A 22,511-nucleotide genomic window follows, 5' to 3' on the forward strand; every position below is an offset into this window, starting at 1 on the left:
AAAACACTATGTAAATAAAAGCAACATCAACATGTTCCAGTTCACAATGAAAACCTGGAATATTCACAAAGTTCACCTGAAAAAGGCTGAGAAAAAATAAAGGGTTTCACAAAATAACTTATGATCAAAGAATCTGGATTCTGAGAAGTTATTGCAGCATAGTGAAATACACATCAGCATAAGAATGTCTGAATCTGAAGAGATGTTGCCACCACCTTTCTCTCTCAGACAAAAGGAGCTTCCACATTCATCAGATTTCACCTATTTATAAGAGATATATGGAAAGAAGAAATGTTGTTTAACTAATCTGAGCTGCAGCTCAGAAGGGAGCCATAAAAGGGCATCCTGTCTAAAAATAAACAAAATTTTAAAAAGGAATTAAAGTCTTTAACATACTAAGTTTTCAAGTATTTTTGCAAGTTAATCTCACCAATGTACACTGACCAATAAGTTTTCCTTAGCTTGTATTTTAATCTATTGTTACTGCATATCAATAGTAGAAGAAAGTAGATGGGGGAATGATATCTCATGTACATCTCACAAAACAGAAAAGTCAAATTAGACCTGTAAATTAACTTACAAATAAATACAGAACAGAAATGTGTATTTTTCCTATGAAAAGGTATTATGTATAAATTTTACTTGATTAAAAAAATTACAAACCTGGGTAACACCAACTCGCACTTCCCTATTGACAGATCCTCCTACTTTTAACATCTCTCCACCACTCTTCAGGAAACCAGATCCCCCCCGCAGAAATCCTGTGGCCATGAGCTCCAAGACCTCCTCAAGTGTGGCTCTCTTCACATTTTGCCGCATCACTTTTTAAAAAGAAAAGTAATAATTTGTTTCCAAAGTTCCAACCAACACAAGCAATGATTTTGAAACTAGACTTAGTAACTCAAAACTGTCATGCAAAAACAAATTTACCCAATATTTCAGATAAAAATTTACTTGGATGCTTAAAAAAATAAGCCACTTCTCCCAAGTGATTTTTGATAGTTTGCTGTCTTTTCTTTGTATGACTACAATAGAGATTCTGCACTCTTTTTAGCTTATTGATTTGTGAAAACAAACAATCCATCTACAAGCTTCCATTTACTGGGAAATCAATGTGTCATGAAGCACTGTCATGCAACGTGGTACTGAAAGTGCAACTAAGTCTGCCAATGTAGACATGGAATCCAGAAGGGCTTGTACCTGTTGCTTGTTTTGGTATCAGTGCTGTAGCCATGACTGTCCCCAAAAGCTTTGACACTGCAACTCGCACACCATAGTTTGAGTTTTCCAGAGCTTTAAAGCACAGCGTTGCAATATTCTCTAGTTCCGCTGTCCACATGAACACCGCTTCATTCTGTAATTCCAGCAGACACTGTAGGAAAAATAGACTTGCTAAGCACCAGGAGACCATTCTTATATTTTATCCAAGTATTAGACTGCTATCATCAAGTTTATTCAGAAAATATTTTAATATGAAAGTTTCAAGAATTAACTTACACACACTCTTCCACATGCCAACTATCTAGCTGAGTAAACAATTAGAAGAGTCATGGAAGAGGCTAATACATAATTTAAAAAATTAAAAGACAGCTCTACACATGAACCATGTTACCAAAAACCTCTCCCATTGAGCCTCATGGATAACATACTCCATCTCATATGTTTTTATCAAGTGGGAAATACAGTACTACAGTACCTGTGAAATAAGTCAAATGTCTGAGCCTGCAGTGTAAACTAGTAAGGACTTACCTTGTCCAATAATTATCAAATTTCCCTTCCTGAACAACAGGTCCCAGTTCAATTGCAGGTACTCCCCAACCACAGCACAGGAATTTCTGTGACTGGTAAGAAGGCACCCACCTTAGCCACTGCACACCGCACAGCCATCGATCTGTCCGTCAGCAGAGACCGGGCATTCTTATAAATATCACGGTGACAAGAAGCTGCTGCTCCTCCAAGTCCATTGAGGACTTTCTGCAAACTCATCAGGATTTCACTGCGGCCCTGAGACTGCACACACACAAAAACATTGATACAAAAATGCAGACACAGCAGCTACATTAAGAACCAGGTGTATACTTACACACTTTCCTGCTTCTATGCAGGAATGTTCTTGCAAACAGAAAATGGAGTCATATATAACTGATATGTAGCTGATTTTAAATAGAAATAAACACCACACAGCTTAACTTAAAGTCCCTCAGTTGTGACATAAATTGAGCTCAGGCAACTCAACAAACAGGGACTAGGTAAACTGCTTCTGCACTGCCCCACTATTTAACAACTGCAGACTTCTGGGGGAAAAAAGAAAAAACAGCTGATAAGAGAGAATGAGAAGCCCAAGTTATACCTGCACACAGAATCTGAAAGCATACACATAAATAAATACAATAAAAAAATTCACACACAAGCACAACACAGCTGAAGAGAACAGCTGACACCACAAGGTCCACACAGTCAGTATTCCAACTTGCCCCAACAGAACTTTTTGCATAAAATCAGACCCACTAACAGCCCAGGATACATTCTCTCAATATCATGACACACTCTCTCTTTTCAGGGCACAGTGTATTCTCCTCACATGCAGAGTAACAGCTTCCCCACAAAATTTAAGTATTCATCATTAATTTTTAGCAACTAAATGTTTATTTAGAGTACATGGGCAAAAATCTTAACACAGCAGTTAGAAACGACAGATGCAGTCATTTCTGAATTTTAATTACTGACTTCACTATGAAGTAACTATTCCAATACTCATATGATAAAGTCTAAACTCTCTGCAGTAGACTTGAAACTAGCTAGGTAAGTGATTTGCATCCTTCAGTGCAGAAGAAAAACAACCTAGGTAATCTGGAAAACACCACTGGAAGAAGTATATTTTAGTTGAAAATGAAATTAAGACCACATAAATAAATTGAAACTTACCTCTGCGCTTTTCAGAGACTTTAACAGATTATTCACAGTTTCTGGAAAAGAACTACCCAGCATTCTCCCGATTTTTTCATAAAATGCTCCAACACATGCTACAGCAGCCCTATGAGAAAATAGAGAAAAAGAGTACACACATACTAATGTATTATAAAATGAAAACAAATAGTTAAATAGAAATACATGTTCTAATCAACAATGATGAATAAAAATCTATTTGCTATTTATTTGCTACTTATACTGGCTGTTTAACAACGTCCATTTAAATAATTCTTTTGTTTACAAAAAAAAAAAGCAACATAAAAGTTACCAGCTTTTAAGAATACAAAGGTATTTAAAAGGGTATTACTATAGGATCTACACATAGAGTGCAAAATTCTGGAGAAAATGAGATAGACTGAAATCTCAGCAAGATTAGGGTTTTGTGTTTCAATAAACTGTCTCCTTTCCAAACATCTGCAAGAAAGCCACTAGCCTGTACTAAATCCTGACACATTTTTGTAGATACTAAATTATGGGGTTTTTTTCAAGACTAAGAACTTAAAATGAAGAAATTATTGCACAACACAGGAAAATCTCTTGCACAGGCACTGTAAAATCTCTGGATCCAGTTATTTTCATGTTTTTATTGCTCTGTCATTTGAAATTAGGCATGTTTAGTTATCACCACATTGCAGTTATATATACAAACTGTTCCAGGACAGTCACAGAAACAGCTCCTGAAAACATGTATTTTTTCATTAGAAAGGAATGAGGTTTTTTTAAATCTGTAATTGCTGGCTAAATACTTTTTTAGCAAAGTTACATCACAAACTCATTACAGTCTCCCCTCTAATGGGCATGTGTCCGTTAAAAATCCTTCTGGACTATGACTTGGTAGCGTAAATGTCATAGCATATTATAGTAAAAACACTCCCCATTTACACAAGATTCTCACACAGCTGCAAGAGCTAGAAATAAAAGGACAGTATCTGCCCAAACAGGGACTATTCCAGATTTTATTGTCAAATCCTTTTGTTGTCATAATGTCTGAAGTCAAGACCAAATTTGGATTCACTAGACACCACGAACATATGAAGCAGCACATGGGAAAGTACCAAAAATGGTTTCAGTGGAAGTTGTTTGTGACATTAACCAAATTCCTACCAATGGGACTGCTCCTATGACTAAAGACAAGCTGGATCATGCATCCATGCACCCACATAGCCACATGCAGAGAATCTGCTTGAGAGACCTGTGCAGCTTAATATGCTAGGAGAATAGAAAATGCAACAACTGATGGGGAAAAAAAAATTTGACTATTTGGTTACAATTCTCTAGGCACAGATAACACTCTGATTTGACAATCTGCAGGTTCCACCTTCAATGGGATATCTGAGCACAATCAGCAGTAATTCCACTGGTGGAATACCTTCATGAATATGTTATCCTCTCCATGCCATAAGCAGGTGAAGAGTCACCTTGCCTAGAGAAAACCATTTCACTTTCACATAGACATGTATGTGTTACCTTTGAATCCTGCCCTCCACAATCTCAATCCAGTGCTTCTCTCTGCTATCTATATCAAGCATATATAACTCCAAACAACCACACAAAATATAAACAAACATAGCATGAACATATATAGGCAGATTCTTCTGTAATATCCATGACCACTTGGCTTAAAAATCATTCCCCTTTCCCCAAAACATACAGCTTTGTGGGCAGATAGGCTGCAGTATCATCTTTGCTCTTGATGATATCATTACACTTGTCAAGTGTCTGAAAAACAGTAAATGTGTCTCCAGTGCTGTAGAGAGCAGCAAGATTTTTTGCAAGCAGCTTCCGTGTTGGTGGCCCCGGGGAACTGCTGATGAGTCCTGTTAGCTGTTCTACAAGTTTCTTCTGTTTTTCCTTGACGTCTGTCTGTTAACAGATCAAAAATAAATAAAAGGAGTTTAACCCATTGTGTTGCTTCTAACACCCAGGAAAATCTATAAGAAATTGAAGTAAACTTTATACCACCCCCAATTGTATGTAACTCAGCAAATTGCTTGTCTCAGAGAGATATGAGATACATTCAACAACAGCAGAGACAGATGCTAAATGTTCAGAATTAGCTGCTGTCCAATTTAATTTTTACTTTTTAAAAATACTTACCAGCTGCTTACTGACTGCCTACAATTAAACATTTAAAATCTACAAATTAGCACAGAGACTCTTCAGGTTGTATCTGTAACCATACAGGTACCATCTGGCCATTACCTGTAAACTTTCTCTGACATGAAATTTATAAAAATACTTTTTAGAAGGAAGTTTATTTAGAAATAAGGGGGAAGAAAAGCCCATTAAATTACCTTGTTAGCAGCTACCAGCACTTTATCCAAAAATCTCAACCATTCAAAGATAAAAACTGGTCTCTTTGCTTCAGTGATTTGCGCTAATGCTTCCTCGTTCAGTAACAAACTATGAGCCAGCTCCATAATGGGTTGAATTACAATTTTATTGTGAATCTCTGTAGAAACTCTAAAATAAAAATGTAAATATTAGTATGAAGAACAGTACCTCAGTACAAAGCTTTGAAAATTAAATTAAAATATTCAGCTTGCTTAGACTTGTCTAAGCTAAATCATCCATCATAAAAACTACTCATTATATTTACACACTAAGTCCATTCATTAGTATTTCAGAGAACGGAGATGTTAACTGTAAAAAGAGCACCTATAGGCAATTTCAGGGTACAAACTCTCAGCCAAGAAAAATAGACCAAAGTTCAAAGAAGGTAAAGGAATCATCTCACTGTCTCCACTTACATGAAAAAGGATTGTCAAGACCCTTGAGCACATGCCCAAAGCTGGGGCATGAACCTGGCCCCCTTCTCAACACCCTTCAACAGCCAAGCTGAGAAGATGAGCCTACCACAAGTAGGAATTTCCAGCTAACACAAGTTTGGGAGAAGCAGGAACAGGGGTAGGATTTGGCATCACTGACCTAGTATTTCATTGATCGCACCAGTCTTGCTTCAAGTGGTGGTCAAGCAAGCTCCCTGAAATGCAACAAGCCTTAGGAGTGACAGCCTAGAAGACAAGCAGCAGCCGAACTACTGCACATCTCCCCAGCAGGCAAAATCCTGCAGATGGAGCACTGGTGATCCTGCTCAATCAGTGGGGGCTGGCATCGAAGCACCACCAAAAGCATACTATCAGCGTAAACAAACACTCTGCCAACTTCATCTTAGCAAACCACCTGAAGAAAAGTGTAGCTATTGAATGCAGAGCTCTCAGAAGGGAAAAAACCCACAAAACTTACCTAAAATCACAATATTAAATCAACCATCTTCAGCAAAAAGAAACCCAAGAAGCAAAAAAGCAACCAACCCCAAAACCTGAATACAGAGATGCTGAAACTAGGATCCCAAGCAAAACAGAGAGCGCAATATAACTACAGAGTATTATGCAAGACATCAGCTTTCAACAGGCATCATCTTTTGACAGCTGCACTGCTCCACTTTTGCTCTCAAGAGCTCACAGCTGCTTCCTCATTCATGGTCAAACTCAACAAATTCTTAAAGTCAAAAGAAGTGGCTTAAGTTGATTTTTTTTAAGCACTCCCCAAATGAGACATTAGTAAGGTGACATACTAATGCTGTATTATAGTTCCAGATCCACCTTAATGATTTGGTCCTGATGAAACTAAAGCATCACGATGTCTTTAATGTTAAGGTTGTTCCCTGCACTTCAGCACTTAGTGTTGCTTCGCTTTGACCGCTACTTGTTGCTTTCGGGGGTCACTTGCTGCTGTCCCCCGCCCCTCCCTGGCCCCCCGGGACCCTCCGGCTAGCTGTCCCCTCTCGGGGCCGGGGTTTTCCGCGGTCCCACTGCCCTGGGCTCACCAGGCAGCGTCTGGGTTAGCACGGTCCGAGCTGCGGCGCTGCCTCAGTCACCGCTAGGATTCGAGATAAAGAGACCCAGAGAGACCAATGGTATGCTTGTCCAGATAGATTGTATTGCCTGAAGCGTTGCAGGGACCAAAGGCCCTGGGCTATTGCCCAGATACAGTTTTATACAGCAAAATTAAGAGATAAGGTCTAAACAATGGGGATACTGTCCAGCTAAGGCACATCAGAACCACCCCAGGGGCCGGGTCCAATGGGAACTGCTCAGGGGTGGGGAGAAGGGGGTCTACAGAGGAATGCTGAAGCGGGACTTTCCCGAAACAGTGGAGCACACATAAATGTATCTTTTCCCTCATTTTCTCATTCCCAAAGCCTTTCTAAAACAATGGGGCATACATGAATGTATCCTTTTCCTCAGTTTACCATTCCCAAGGCCTTTCTAAAACCTTCCTCCATGCTACCATGCCAGCATGATAGCTACAACTTAGCATATTTTTCACTGCATACAGCTCCAGTAAAGGTGGAAGAGCCACATATGGAAGCACACACAGCCCTCCCTAACTCCTCCAAAGACATTTTCCATCAGGTGTTTCTTTGGTTTTTTTCTTTATGCTTATAAAGGACTGAGAAGACATGGCCTGTCAGTAACTCAGACACGTCACATCAAAACACCTTTAGAGGTGAGCAGAGAGAGGCGCAATGAATGATGGCACTGTGATTCTTCGGATATCATCCCAGAGATCTGCACTGCTTGTCACACCCACACAGCACATAAATACCATAAGCACTCCTGGACAGCACAGCTCGTTATTCCTTTTCCTCCCCACATAAAAGGTTTCTCTTGCCCCTGGCCATACGAGCCATGGGCACCTTATGCACCCTCCCCACATTCCCATAACGCTTCATTTAAAATGTAGGAAACACAGGTTCTAAGCAAAAAATCCTGCATATACACTCAGCTGTGCTGGTGAAGTGCAAGGCACCAGACACAAGAACAATTACACAAATATTCAGCTAACTGAAGAGTCGGTCTAACACAAAGCTACTTATGTACACAATCCAACACTCACTGACACTGGCCAAAGGTTTGCTCCAAAAGGCCTACTGCGTTCCACCGATCCTGGCAAGGATCCTGCTGTGAATGTTACAAGAAATAAATACATTGTGATCTCCACGGGATGAAGAGCCAAAGCCGACCAAAGTCAACCAGCAACCAGTGAGGTAAGCTGGAGCATTACAAAGATACAAAAACGTTCAGGGGTACTAGAATTCCTTTCTATTCCCTAGCTGTTTTCCTATGGCTAAATCGACTACTTATATCTTCATCACGCGTGCGCTTCAGTGAAGTCAGAAAATCGAGAAACAGACAAGTTTAGGCGAAGTCGCACGCTCCTGAAGGACTCCATCAGGTGAAAAGACTTTCGCGCCTGGGTCCCACTACCTGTATCGGCTACTTTAAAAAGCTGTAGCAGCTCTCAGAGCATCATGCCTGGCTTTGGAAACCCCCCAGGAGGAATGCAGCGGTGCAGCGCCAGCCGTCAGGGATCGATACTCAGGCAACGAGGCTGAGGAGACGATGCCGAGGGAAGGATGCGGGCTGCCTTCCGAGCGCGCACGCCGACTCCCACACACCGAGGGGTAGCGCGGACCCCGGCCCTGGCCCTGCCCCCACCCCGCTGCAGCCGCCGGCCTGGCCCGGGCCGTTCACGGTCACTTACGCTCCTCGCGTGCGGCGGCCGCGTCCCGCCGGTCACGGTCACGCGTGGGCGCGCTGCGCCGCGCTCGCCCCCGGCCGCGGCACCATCACCGGCGAGCTCGGCCGCTTCAGCCGCCGCCGTGCCCAGGAGTGGCGGGAGAGGAGGGGCGCTGAGGGGGACGCGAGCGGCCCTGCCCCAGCCCCGGCCCGACGCAGCCCGGCCCCGCGGCCCGCACCAGGAAGCGGCAGCGGCGCAGGCGCCGCGCGCGGGGCGGCTCCGCGCAGGCGCCGCGGGGCGGCCGGGCCAGGTCGGGCCGGGTAGGTGCGCGGCTCCCGGGCTGCTCCCGAGGCTCCTCCTGCTCCCGGCGCTCGGCTGTGCCTTGCGGGGCTCCCGGGCGTGTAGCGGCGCCGCGGCCGCCCGTGGCCGGTGGTAGCGGAGCCCGGAAAGACGCGCTGTGGGCTTGGGGGCAGGCGCGGGTGCCCCGGGGCTGGCCGGGGGCAGCCCGGCCCGGCGGGTTCCGGTGCTTTCGTCCCCCGGCCCCTCAGTGCCCCAACTCGTACGGGACGCACAGAGAAATAAAATGCTCGGTAACACGCACTGACCGTGTCCATAAGCGAGGCGTCGGCACAGAGACGTGCTAAGCATGGAGGGAGAGGAAGAGGAAGACTATATGTCCGATTTATTTATTAAGTAAGTAGGTATTCTTACTTTTTTTTTTTTTTTCACCCTTCTTAAGTGATTATAAACCTGTTTAAAAAAATATGCTAATATTTACTGGAGTTACTAACTCACAGACAGGATGTCAGGCCAGGCTTGCCCATGGTGAGGCGGGTGAAGGAAGCTATTCAGAAAGAAGAAAAGCAAAAAGAAGCCAATGAGAAGAACAGACAAAAAAGCATAAAAGAAGAAGAAAAAGAGAGACGTGACTTGGTACTGAAAAGTGCATTGGGCAGTGAGAACAAAGGCTTTGCTTTGCTCCAGAAGATGGGCTACAAGAGTGGCCAGGCCCTTGGCAAAAGTGGTAAGTTTGTCGCTCTCTGGAAGTGTGTGTCAGTGTTCAGTTATACCTTAATATTTTACAGGCTGCAACTCTCACTTCATTTGTTGATGGGTCAATAAGTGCCTCTTGGAGAGCATTATAGCATTACAGAACTGTGAAGGTGCCGTGACAGAACAAAATATGACACCAAATCCCTAAAACTGACGTAAAAATAGTACAGAGTATTGAGGGATGCAAGGGAAGCGCAGTACTTGCAGCTCAGTAAGTGCACTTGCATACATGCATACCTACAGGAATTGCATTAAGGATGTTCTGATGTTTTTGCAAAGCTAATAGTGTTAAAAAAAACATCAGATCCTCTTGAAATTTATAGTTGGATTTTGAAAAAGAAACAGTGCACACTGGCCTACCCTTACAAAACCTTAATAGATGAAGAAAAATCAGTAAATCAAGGAATCAAACAAGGAAACTGCTGTGCCAGTTTAGCATCTCTGGCAAACAATCACAATGAACTAGCCCAGACAAATTTTTTTTTATTCTTCACCACTGCTATGATATTGCAGAATGAAAAGGCTCCAGAAGGCAATAACAAAGCAGTCTTCATCACAGGCATCTTACACCTGTCATGTCAACACCTTTTTTTTTTCACAAAAAAGTACATAGGATTCCAGCAGACAAACCAAAAAAGAAGAGAGAGTTTCCAGTACAGCTGTGTCATTTGTAGTGCACTAAATGTATACTGATGGGGAAGTTTTCAGCTTCCAAGCAAAAAAATCACAATAATGGCAAAAGCAGCTTGCCTGCTTGAATACACTGCACAAATCATTGTGTGAGAGAAACTCAGGTTTCTAAATTGACTTTTTTTTTTCTCTCACAGGAGAAGGCATTGTTGAACCTATTCCTCTGAACATAAAAACAGGTTTGTAGTGCTTTCTGATTTATTTTGTTGGGTATCAGAGCTTTCTCAACTGCTTACATTTATGTTTTGAACTTACATAGGTAGAAGTGGGCTTGGTCATGAGGAATTAAAAAAGCGAAAAGCTGAAGAAAAACTGGAAAACTGTAGACAAAAACTCCATATGAAAAAACAAGCAAATGAACAAGCTGCAGATCAGTTCAGGTAAAGTCAAACAACTGATATTCCAAGGAATGTCTAAGTAGCAATTCTTTTTATGCTTGATGTTTGGTTATTCTTTTAATGTGCTAGTATCATGTTTTGAATGAAGGGTGAGAGTTACCATACAGAGTAATTTTTTCTCAGTTCTAAAGCAAAAGTAGATGAACACTAATGCTAAAAGCATGTGGCACCATTTAGTTTTCTAATTGTTGATAATGCAAACTACACATACTACCTTTTCTCAAGTCATATGTGGCTTTTTTAATTAGAGAAACATATTTTGAAATATAAAATCCACAGATATTTCTAAACACTATTGGTACAATGATTTTAAAAGTCAGGGTACATTTAAAGATTGTATTGTTTTGGTTTTCTTCTGATTTGCTTGTAATATATGGAGAAGAGAAGCTGAGGAAAGGCTGTAGCTTTTGCAGATGTTTAGTGAACCATTTTTTTATGTCAGGGAAAACCTAATGAAGAAAGTGTATTGTGGTCAAAAAAAGTATCTTGAAGGTGTAATTCCCAATACAAGTGTGCTCCCACAGAAATAATGTCAGAATGACTTCTTAACTTCAATGTTGTTCAAGTCTGAGAAAATTAGTAGGAATAGAATCTTAGATTTTCCAGTTCTGTAAAGCTGCGCACTGTAATGCATCTGTCACTGTGTGTCTGCCTGCTTATTTACCTCTGCTTGTTCTTAACAGAGTAAGATTCAAAACCAAACAAGAAGAACGTAAGATGGAAGGAGACCTGCGAAAAAGCCAGAGGGCCTGCCAGCAATTAGATGTGCAAAAAGTGAGACCTGGGGGATTTTCTGGAGGGTTAGAAAGAAGACTTAAGAGGTTAGAGATACAGGCTGCAATGTAATGGTTCAGTTCTTGGAAGTTCTCTAAAATTTTAGGGTAACTAGCTTAAGTCTTGATGTTTGGCAACATTTCAGTTCTCTTAAAATATTTCCAAGTCTGTGTTTGTACCATTAGTGTAGTTGAAGGTGCACAACCTCATGGTAACTTACGTGAGGACATGTGGTTTTGCTTCTGCATTCTTGTGGTTACTGCTGAGCTGTTTGCATCTCTTCCAGTAGCCAGTATCAGGCCATCCTATATAATGGTGCTGTTTGCTTCAAGTGAGGGAGCAACATCATCACACAGTGATTCACATTGGCAATGGACTCTGAAAGCCATTGTGTTTGGTCTTTGTCCTCAAGCAGAGTCACTTAAAAGTAGGTTCTCCAGGACCAGGCAGATCTTTAGTCCAAAAATGGGGATCATCATTGAGGGAATCAGCAGATTCACCAAAGCAGCATTGAGAAACACAAAAAAAAAAAAAAAAACCCACAAAACTAAGTGCCTTCTATTTGCAAGGGTAATGGGTAATAGCAGTGAGCTACTATGAATTTTTGCCACTGGAAAACTTCTGCTGAGATTGTTCAATATTACTTAGTTTGCTTCAAATCAAGTCAGCTGAATTAAGCTTACATCATCCTTGTTTACTTTTCTTCCTTTATTTTCACCTGAGGTGAATTAGGAAGCACTGTGTCATCTATTAATAAAATAACTTGGGGCATGTCTTACTGATAAAAAACGGTATCTGCTCACAGGCTTGGTGTGAGATTATGTTGCTGTGTAGCCTTGCACATACCAAATATAGATGAAATAAAAATAGGTGTTAGCATTGGCATGCATTCCGTTGTTTAAAAAAAGTGATAGAAGTTGACTGCTGTACTTAACTACAGCTTTAGTAATTCTTGGTTATACTATACATGCAAGTTCTAAAGGCTAAAAGCTCACATCCTAGAAATTAGTTTTATCCAGCATCTTACAAGAAAACTTAAAAAGGACAGATAACTTCCATTTAAATCCCTTGTTATTTAAGGATATTGATATTCCTAAGGAGACTTGGTTTTGGATAGAACCTGATGAGGAAGACAAGGAAGATGAATGCACAAGCACAGACTTAAGTGTAAGTGTAAGCTCTTCAACTGAATTAATTGCTCAATTCAAAATTAAATGTAATATTCCTTGAAACTGTATATATATATATACATACATGTATAAAGGATATATATATATATATATATATATACACGTTTCCCACACTGTAGTAAAGGGCCTCTTTGCAATCCTAGAGCAGTGTCTTTTATAGCCATTACAAGATAAAATATTAAATATTAAACCACTGATTTATTGCTCATCTGTTTTGAGGCTGATCTCTGAAAAAATTAGCCTAGAAATTAAATTTTAAACATTTTTGTTCCTTAGCCAAGATACACGAGATCAGTTACTTGCTTTTGAGTTTTAATTTTGCTTTCACAGATTATCTCAAGATAGACACTGGAAATACATATTTTTAAGAACTAGATTACATTGCTGTTGTTAGCCTTATGTGTTTTATTGGCAGATATTAGGTGGGAAAAAAAACACAGAAAATACCATACACATGAAATCAGGTAGCTAAGTAGTATTTTTAGCTCTCTTCAGTGCAGATTTCTTAGCTGGAAAGAAGGATAAGCAAACAACTTTCCAGAGATCATGAATTCCTGTGCACTCTTCTACAAATGTGGGAAACTTTTCGTCTTGTGGAACCACAGTGTTGTGTAGCTTTTCCATAGCATTAGGTTAAACACTTAATTTTAGCAAACCAGTAGCTCAATGTGGTTTATGTCATGTGAGGCCCAAGTCATTACATACCTGTACATATCTCTAGGTATCAGAAAAGCTACATATCCTGACAGCCTATTTGAGAGAGGAGCACTTCTATTGCATTTGGTGTGGAACAACCTATGAAGGTGAGAGTGAACCATTTTGTAGGTGCTTTACTTTGCTTGTGCAGCTAGACTCCAGCTGTAGAATATATCCTTGGTTTTTCTATTACTGCAGCTTCCAAATCTACATAGCTAATTTACTTTCTAGGCTGCTGGTTTTCGCTTTGTACATATTGTTATTGTGATTGTTAGCCAGTTTTTAGGTTTACATGCAGAAAAACCAAAAGCAAATAAACAAAAAAAAAACCCCACAAAACACAACAAACGATACTGAAATTTCTTTGAATTTATATTAAAATTTAATTAATTTTGAGAAAACACAATTCAGATATTAAAACCAATACCATAAAAATCTGCAAAAGCTGGTAGGTGTTTCTGAAACAATTACAACACCATCCAGTTCCACAACACCAAAGAAAGCAGAATTTGTGTTTGCTGTTTTAAAACAAATTTGCAAGTCACTAACTTGTAAACCTTGAATTCTATTTAATCTGTTCTACATGGATTCTAGAAATATTTCCAGCAACCATTTTTTCCTTCGCTGAGCTGCATCTACTCACTTTTTTTCCGCTTTTCCTGTAGACTCTGAAGATTTATCTTCAAACTGTCCTGGAGACAGTGCTTCAGATCACGACTAAAGCCAGTCTAAATGAAGAAGCCCTAGATAAGTATGTATAATTCATAGTATCTTTTAAAAGGATTGGAGCTATGCCATACTCAAGAATTCATACCAAAGTATGCAGAAGAAGAGTTTAAGTTGACAAGCTAAATTCATATTTTCTGTTCAATGCACAATTTAATAGGAATTAAAACTTGGTCTTTGTAATTGAACTAACATAATTGAGAGGTTAGTTGAGTCTTTCACATCTTTACCTGCTGCCCAAATGGTAATAAAATTCAAGTATGAGTAAAGGCATAAATATTGGCCAATCACTTTATTGCATAATGTGTAAAACTGGGTTTTTTCATCTTTACAGAGATGTCTAAATACTAGACTGGTCTTGCTTACTATCTTAAATTTGGTGGGTAAAAAAAAAGCTTGTGAAACATGACAGTGACATTACTTGAACCGATATTCTGTTGTATATAAAGGTGCATATTTTCCACAATTAAATATAATTAGATCATGATGGTGGGTTTTCATTTTTTACATAAAGATACATTTTAATAGACCTTTTGTTTTTAGTTAACAGTAGTTGCTACTATAACTAGCCATTTATAAAAAGTTGATGCTGAAGTATAGAAATACTATGCAGAGAAAATGTATCACAAACTACTTGTACAAACTCAGTATTACTTAAGAGCAATAAGGTAATGATACTAATTCTCTCTGTCCAAAAACTGTAAAGGAAATGCAGCCAAGAGATTGTCACATGTCCATTTTCATATTATGAATAGTTTCATAGAATCATTTAGGTTGGAACAGACCTCTTAAGATCATCAAGTCCCAACTGTATGTTAATTTTATCCCAATAGATTAAAGATAAAGCAGAAATAGTAGTATTTTGTCTGCAAGGATATATAATTTCTCACAGATCTTGACTGCTGCAAAGAAATACTCATTAATCTAGCATAGTGAAATACTTTATGAATTCCAGTCAAGGATAAGGTTAGAAGAACATAAAACCCTGATGGAATTCAACCTGGCTAGGGATATCAAGGAGAAGATCAGATTCAAGAAAATCTAGAGAACCTAGAAGTGCACAAATCCATGGGACCTGTTGACATGCATCCACTGGTCTCCAGAGAACTGGCAAGTGAAGTTGCTTGAGTTGGAGTTGTTCATTCTGGAAAAGAGAAGGCTCCATGGAGACCTTAGAGCAGCCTTTCAGTACCTAAAGGGGGCTGCCAAGAGAACTGGAAGGGGACTTTTTCCAAGGGCATGTAGTGACAGGACAAGGGGAATGGCTTTGAAGTGAAAGGTTGAGATAAGATATTAGGAAGAATTCTTTATTGTGAAGGTGATGAAGCACTGAACAGGTTTCCTAGAGAAGCTGTACCCCATCACTGGCAGTGTTCAAAGCCAGGTTGAACAAGATCTTGAGCAATGTGATCTACTGAAAAGTATCCCTGGCACAGGGCAGGGGGATTGAAACTTGATGATCTTTAAGGTCCCTTCCAACCCAAACCATTCTATGATTCTATGTATGTCATTCATGATAAAGAGAAAAAAAGAAAGCAGTGTAAGGCCTTACAAAAGTACATACAATCACATTCTTATTTAGCAACAAATACTTGCACCAGAACATGAGCAATTTTCCTAAGAATATAAATATCTTCATTTGTATTCATTCTTTTAGAGCAGTCACCCACTTTTAACCCATTTAACATATCAGAGAAAGCATACAGTACTTCACATATTACCTGGTTTTTTTGCTTAGAAATCTCTGCTCATTTGCTCTTCTGGAGTTATGTTGACCCCACATCAATGAACAGTTTGACAAGATAGAGCTCAAAGACAAGCCCCTGAAGGTCCAATGTGCGTGTCTTTTCACCCTGTTCCCCCACACCACACAGAGTATTTCATGTTCAGGCAAGACTGAACTCTGAAGGATACAACTGAAAAGCAGCAGAGAACCTGCTGTTCCCTTTTGTGGGGCTAGCAGTGGGCACATCAGAGGCTCTAAGTACAGTTATTAAAGGTTAGGCATGCCTCGGTATTACAATAAGAGACTAAATCCTAGAAGCATGGGAATGTTTAAAGTGCTCTCTCAGCCTAGAATTTCAAATGGTTACTACTAAGGCAATTGGAAAATTTTTCTGTATTAATAGCACCTTGAATGTTCCTTTCCAAAAAAGACAACTATAAAAACCTAAAGTTGTCAAAAATTGAGATTTGTTCTAAATTTGATTTCCTAGAAGCTAAGTTTAACATTTAAATTCTTAAGAAATCCTCATTTTACAAGTTTAAATTCTAGAGCACTGAAGCTGCTAGGTCAGCAGCAGCTGTGAAGAGATAAGAAAACAAAGTACTTAAAGTACTTTAAAGTACTTAAAGTGAAGAATAATGTGCACCTATTCCTAGTATCTTTTCTGCCAGAACTAGTCTTGGTACTAATAGGAGCATTGCAGTAATTATTAACAATATCACTGAGCGAATCAGAAAGGTTTGAGTTACATACCACCAGACAACAGTTCTTCCATGGAAAGCAATAGATAGTAAGGGATAATGGATGCAACACATGCAGGGATTTGCCACAACCCAGTTAGGACTTCAGCACATCAGCATGATCTTTGAAGGGAAAAGGACCAGGTTCTTATTGTACAAAGCAGTCCAGCTCATCCATAACGTATGTTTCCAGGTAAAAATTGCATGTGATTTCTTGCAGAAGTGCCCTGTCCTAGGTGCAGCCGGCAGACGTGAATGCTGATGTGGCCAAGGAAAAGGCACACCCCAAATCTTGTTTCTAACATCTGCTGTCATTTCATCGACTGTAATAAATTCATCAAACTCTGGATTTAAACACAGTGCGAAAGGACATTTAATAAGAATAATTTCTAAGTGCCTTCTCTTTATCAACAGACTTAAGAAGGTCAAGTAAATGAGATATAGTGATTCTTGCTGAAGGGTCTGTTGAAAGCATCTTTTTGATTATGGATGCCTGCAAAAAAAAATTAAATGTCAATAGATTTTTTTTTTTTTTAAGTTAATACAGTACCCAAAAAGTATATTAAAATCTCATACCTCTGTTGAAAAGTGGTTGTTGAAGCACTCTGGAAGGTCACCTTTTCTCACAGAAGGCCATACCTGAAATTAATAAAAGAGAATAGTTTTGGTATGCTTTAATTTCTTATGTTTTGTATCTCCACTTTATGACCCATATAGTTTACTGAAGTAGTTAGGAAAACACAAATCTGCAGGAAATGTAAGGCTTCAAACAGTAACTGCAAACAGTTTGAAAGTTGGGGCTTTTTCCATTTAGTTGTGCTTTGGTTTAGTTTTATGGCCTTTTCATCAACTGTTATCCAATTCTAAGCTTAAAAACTTCACACACAAGAATGACATGTTTGTTTCAATCATCCCCTGTTTCAGAACCATTATCTTTCTTTCCTTAATTTAGAAGTAATGGATTTATATAATATAATGACATTATAAGAAAAGAAAAAAGCAAGACAACAGAGTTTCTGTTCGCAAGCCAAGTAGGTGTGCTTCCTCTTTTTAATTATATTCAGTACCACACACATATTTCTATGTCATTGCATAAAATGCTACGTGGAGCAACTAACAGAATATTTGTCATTACATGCTTTAGAAATAGCTTTTGATTAACAATTTTTTTTCTGACCCTGTCTCTGACAACATCCTGATAGGCAAGCTCAGGAAGAGCAGGCTGGACAAATGGCTGGTGTGGTGGACTGAGAACTGGCTGAACAGCAGGTCCTAGAGGGTCACAATCAGCAGCACAGGGTCTAGTTGGAGGCCTGTCACCAGTGCTGTTCCTCCTAGTTTCAATACTGAGCCCAATATTGTTTAATTTGTTCTTCAATGACCTGGATGAAGGGGCAGATGCCTCCTCAGCAGGTTCACTGATAACACAAAGTTGGGATGAGTGGCCGATACCCCAGAGTGCTCCACAGCCCTTGAGAAGGACCTGGACAGGCTGGAAAGATGGGCAGGAAGGAACCTTCTGAAATTCCACAAAAGGAAATCCAGGGTCCTACACCTGGGGAGAAATAACCCTGGGCACCAGCACAGACTGGGGGCTGACCTGCTGGAAAACAGCTCTGTGGAGGAGGACCTGGGGGTCCTGGTAAGCAACAAGCGATCCATGAGCCAGCAGTGTGTCCTTGTGGCCAAGAAGGCCAATGGAATCCTGGGTGCATTAGGAAGGGCACTGCCAGCAGCTCAAGGGAGGTGATTCTGCCCCTCTGCCCAGCCCTGGTGAGGCACATCTGGAGTGCTGAGTCCAGTCCTGGGCTCCTCAGGACAAGAGAGACATGGAGCCCCTGGAGTGGCTCCAGTGGAGGGTAACAAAGATGATTGAGGCACTGAAGCATCTCTCTGATGAGGAAAGGCTGAGGGAGCTGGGTCTGTTCAGCCTCGGGAAGAGGCACTGAGAGGGGAACTCATGGATGTCTGTGAGTATCTGAAGGGAGGTGCCAGGAGGATGGAGCCAGGCTCTGCTAGGTGGTGTCCACACTGTCAATGGGCAGAAACTCATGCACAGGAAGTTCCACCTGAACATGAAGAAGAATTTCTTTACTGTGTGGGTGACTGAGCACTGCAACAGATTGACCAGAGAGGTCAGGGAATCTCCCTGATTGGACATATACTGGACACAAATCCAAGTAGCATGCTCTAGGGAACCCTGCTTGAGGAGGTAGGTTGGACTAGATGACCCCCAGAAGCTCCTTCCAACTTCACCCATTCATGTGATCATTCTGTGATTCTGCAAGTGGCTTTCTGGGTAAACAGATCAATCTGCTTAATTCATTAGCTGCTAACTAGTGTAATGTCTGCCTAAAGATGACAGTCATGTTCTTGGACTTAGCTGTGTATCCTGAATCATCAGCTATTCCTATAAGCCTGGCATAGCCAGCCCTTTACAACCACTCTCCAGTAAAACAACAGCTCCCAAAAACTTAAGCTTTTTCCCTACTCTTTAGCAGTAGCCCTACCTGCTGGGGATCATCAACTGAACCAGTTATTCAGTTATTCAGCACAGAATAATCAACTTTGCTTTTACACTGTTCTTACAGCAGGGCTTGCCAGCACTAGAGTTTATCATCTTCCATTTTTTCTAATTTAATGGAGCAGCTGAAGACCATCCTAGGACTTTCCATCCATATAACTTCCCCACCTGCCTGCAGAGCACAAAATTATAGTTTAAGGAAATCATGCTTTTCCAACTGTATACACCATGGAACTGTGCATGCAATTGCAGTCAACTGTGAACAGGAACAGGTGGTCTGAGGAGTACTGCAAGGTGGCTGGAGAGAGCCAAGTTGAACAGACACACTGGTATGATCTTTTCACTGGCAAAAGGATCTGATTAACAGTGTTCAAAATCTGAGTGCAACTACAATTACTTCAGACAAAATACCCAGCAGCTACCTCGCTGTCCTACCAAAATGTAGGTTTGCACATAAAAAGCTCAAAATGCACACAGGAAAACCTTTTTTTAAAAAGCTTAAGTAACATGGGGTTTCATTCTGAAATAATATCTCTTTCACTTAAAGCAATGTGTTCCAAATCACTTTTGTTTTCATCTTGGAAAACTGCAAGGGTTTTGATTTAGTGGAAACTCTTTTTGCTCCACTGTGCAGTGAAGACAAGAGCATGGCACTCACCCATCCATAATTTTTATTTTCCAAAATTAGAAAAATACTCCCTTTAAGTTTCTGATCAAAGAAAAATACTTGTAAGAAACTTGACATCCTTTTTTGCTTGACATTATTCTTTAACATGTTCGGGCTTTAGTGTGTGTAGTAGGACAGAGTGAAATAAACTGTAGTATTTCTTTCCCTCAGTTACAAAATTTCAGCTGAGGTGTGAGGACTTACAGGCTTTATGGAAATTAATTAAGGAAAAAAATGTAAATAGAGATAGTACTCAAAGAGATTCTTTCTAGAACATTATCAATATGTGATACCAGCAGGCAAAATAACAACAGTGGGAGTTTTTAAATTTAAAGTTTTTAAATTTTAAATTTAAAGATTACATACCTCAGATTTTTCATGATGAGTGATTGCCGAAAGAATTTCAAACCAAATTAATCCCAATGCATAAATATCTACTTCCTTTCCATATCTGACCCCAGTCTAGAAAGATGAGAACAGAACAATATAAGCATCAAATCCAACTGGAGAACAGCACTTCTTAAAGCAAAATTTGAAGTCAGCAGAAACTTCCACCCCAAGGCTACAGGACTGGCCCCATTCAGTATTATTCTTAGTTGTTAACCCTTTCTGTCTCAGACCTGTTAAGTAGTGACTATTATGTCACACTGAACACCCTGAAATTAAGACTTCTACAGACCTATACAGATAAAGCCAATACTGCCCTGTGACAAATAATGAAACAAACAGAGAAACTCAAATTATGCAATTAGCAGGGGCCCTAAATTCAAATATATATCTGGCAGTCTGGTTTTACAAGAGCATTCCTTACAGCATGCAGTGTCAGACTGTATGTTCACACAGAGCAAAAAACTTTACCACACTTGTAAAGCCTTCTCCAGAGTACAGTTATCCTCTCATACAGTCACACCAGGCACTTTAGGCAACCTGCTTTAATACTGACATTAGGATTGAGAACACCCAATGCTCAGTTTATAGCACACATCTAATTACAGTGACACTAATACAGCAGGATAATTACCTGTTCTGGTGCCATATACGATTTTGTTCCTCTGTTCTCAGTCAGTGTCTCAAATGCCACAGAAGTCACAAGACCGAAGTCACCTATTTTTATTTTATTATGTGATATGAATATATTCTGAGGCTATTTTTGTATGTATAAATAAAAAGAAGAAAAAAAAATCACCAAATGACCAAGCATAATCAGCCACAGAAGTGTTTCCCATAAAAACTGATGATTGTCTAGAAAGTAGCATTAAGAGGTGTGGAAAGAGTAATAAGTTAAATCATTTTTAAAAACAAACTAAATTTCAAGTAGTACATTCTGCAGTAACAGAACCCGTTTTCCACTAGCTCAGTCATAACTGTGTCATGCTTTAATTGCTCTTCAAATACATTGTACATATAACATTCTATATGTTGAAGTGCTTTTCACTCTTCAATCCTAGCCAGAACTTGATACACTAAGGCAAAGCATTTAGTCTTACATGAAATTTCCACTCAAGTCAGTTTCTCCTAGGCACAGAAGGATCATGCGTACTAAATCAAATGCAGAGTTAAGGCTTACTACAGGTATCTCAGAGTATCATGTTTACATTTCCATTAAAGTTCCCCTTTTTAAATTTGACAATGTCATGGCTAAAGCCAGTTGGCAACTAAGCACCATGCAGTGGAATGGGAGGAAGAATCAAAAGTAAACTTGTAAGCTGTATTAAAAATAGTTTAACAATTGAAACAAAAGAAAAATTTAATAATAATGCTAAATAATATTGATAAAAGGATTAAAAAAAAAAAAACAAAATAAGAAGAAACAAGTTTTGCACAGTACAATTGCTCACCACCCACTGACTGATGCCAGATCCCCTTCCTGAGCCCAGATTAGCCCCTCTTGCATGTAAAAAAAAAAAAAATCTTTGACTTAAAGTAAACACTACCTAGTAACAACCAAAACATCAGAGTGTTATCAGAATTATTATAATACTGAAGCCAAAACAACACTGTACCACCTACTGAAAATAAATTAACTGTATCCTAGCCAAAACCAGAACATGAAGTCAAACAACTAAAAATAGAACTATATATGCTTCAATGAAGTTTCCCAAAGAAGATAAACTATACTTCTGAATGTTTTTAAAACAAAACCAAAGAGCCTCATGCTGTCTTTTACTCAAATAATCTCCAGTGGATCACAAGGCCATGAGATACTTAAAAGTCAACAGAAAAAAATCTTCATGTAAAAAACGCTGTTCTGTTCAAGTCTGACCATGATCGCATATATTTAATATAGTACCTATAGCTGGCTACACTATTTAATGACTCTGTTCCTACCAGACACAAATTACTTTAATCTCAGCTTGAACCTATCCTGCAACTTTGATTCTGGGCTATGGAGATCTCAGACAGCCACCTAAGCTGACAGCAGATCAAAGAGGAGAGGAAAGCTCCTCAATTCAAACACAAGTAGAAGAGTTAGCAGTATAACTTGGTTCTGGTCAGGAGAGGGTTAATTTGTACAGTAATCCATGGGGAATACATGGCTAGACCAAGGAGGTTATTCTATACCACCTCATGTCATTTTCTGGGAATCAGGAAAGAATCACTTCTGGGTCATGGGAGCATGGCATGATCAGGTAGGGCTCCACAGTGACCTTTTGGCATGTGAATCACCCTCTGTTTTTAGACTTCTGGTTTTAATGTTGTTACTGTTTTGGTCTGTGTTTGTTTTCTTATCTCACTGCTGTTTCTAGTAAATTGTTGTTATCTCAGCCTGTGCTCTTTACCTTTTGTGTCTCCAATTCTCATCTCCAGCCTGCCACAGGGTAGGGGGAAAT

The 22,511-nt window shown here is 39.8% G+C and overlaps 3 protein-coding genes across 12 annotated transcripts in view; 1 reads left to right on the forward strand and 2 right to left on the reverse strand.

Annotated features, from left to right (window-relative positions):
* HEATR5B (HEAT repeat containing 5B) overlaps positions 1-11,826 on the reverse strand; it is a 57,893-nt gene extending 46,067 nt beyond the window's left edge. The window contains exons 1-7 of one of the 3 annotated variants that reach the window (XM_085576910.1): positions 11,632-11,826; positions 5,265-5,433; positions 4,622-4,833; positions 2,926-3,034; positions 1,861-2,010; positions 1,201-1,372; positions 664-821 (exon numbers count right to left, since the gene is read on the reverse strand). In XM_085576910.1, coding sequence (XP_085433036.1) covers positions 664-821; positions 1,201-1,372; positions 1,861-2,010; positions 2,926-3,034; positions 4,622-4,833; positions 5,265-5,390 — 927 coding nt within the window. In that variant the 5' untranslated portion in view covers positions 5,391-5,433; positions 11,632-11,826. Of the gene's footprint in view, positions 1-663; positions 822-1,200; positions 1,373-1,860; positions 2,011-2,925; positions 3,035-4,621; positions 4,834-5,264; positions 5,434-8,520; positions 8,742-11,631 lie in introns of those variants that run through there. The other 2 variants (XM_085576911.1, XM_021528091.4) reach the window with 2 other exon arrangements.
* GPATCH11 (G-patch domain containing 11) lies at positions 8,805-22,445 on the forward strand. 2 transcript variants are annotated; one of them, XM_021528100.4, is made up of 9 exons: positions 8,805-9,189; positions 9,294-9,520; positions 10,377-10,418; positions 10,499-10,619; positions 11,321-11,411; positions 12,492-12,578; positions 13,323-13,404; positions 13,963-14,048; positions 16,710-22,445. In XM_021528100.4, the coding sequence occupies exons 1-8, from the start codon at positions 9,143-9,145 to the stop codon at positions 14,016-14,018; spliced, it is 753 nt and encodes a 250-aa protein (XP_021383775.3). In that variant the 5' UTR covers positions 8,805-9,142; the 3' UTR covers positions 14,019-14,048; positions 16,710-22,445. The 2 variants fall into 2 exon arrangements, with proteins under 2 accessions (XP_021383775.3, XP_021383774.3); XM_021528099.3 differs by lacking the exon at positions 16,710-22,445 and having other exon boundaries at positions 13,963-14,510.
* EIF2AK2 (eukaryotic translation initiation factor 2 alpha kinase 2) overlaps positions 13,657-22,511 on the reverse strand; it is a 28,422-nt gene continuing 19,567 nt past the window's right edge. For all 7 annotated transcript variants that reach the window (XM_085576919.1, XM_085576922.1, XM_085576920.1 and 4 more), the window contains 4 exons: positions 20,702-20,824; positions 20,047-20,142; positions 17,066-17,128; positions 13,657-16,982 (listed from right to left, as the gene is read on the reverse strand). In XM_085576919.1, coding sequence (XP_085433045.1) covers positions 16,863-16,982; positions 17,066-17,128; positions 20,047-20,142; positions 20,702-20,824 — 402 coding nt within the window. In that variant the 3' untranslated portion in view covers positions 13,657-16,862. The remainder of the gene's footprint in view (positions 16,983-17,065; positions 17,129-20,046; positions 20,143-20,701; positions 20,825-22,511) is intronic.

The sequence above is a fragment of the Lonchura striata genome, chromosome 3, assembly GCF_050655825.1.
Source record: "Lonchura striata isolate lonStrDom1 chromosome 3, ASM5065582v1, whole genome shotgun sequence".
Lineage (NCBI taxonomy): Eukaryota > Metazoa > Chordata > Aves > Passeriformes > Estrildidae > Lonchura > Lonchura striata.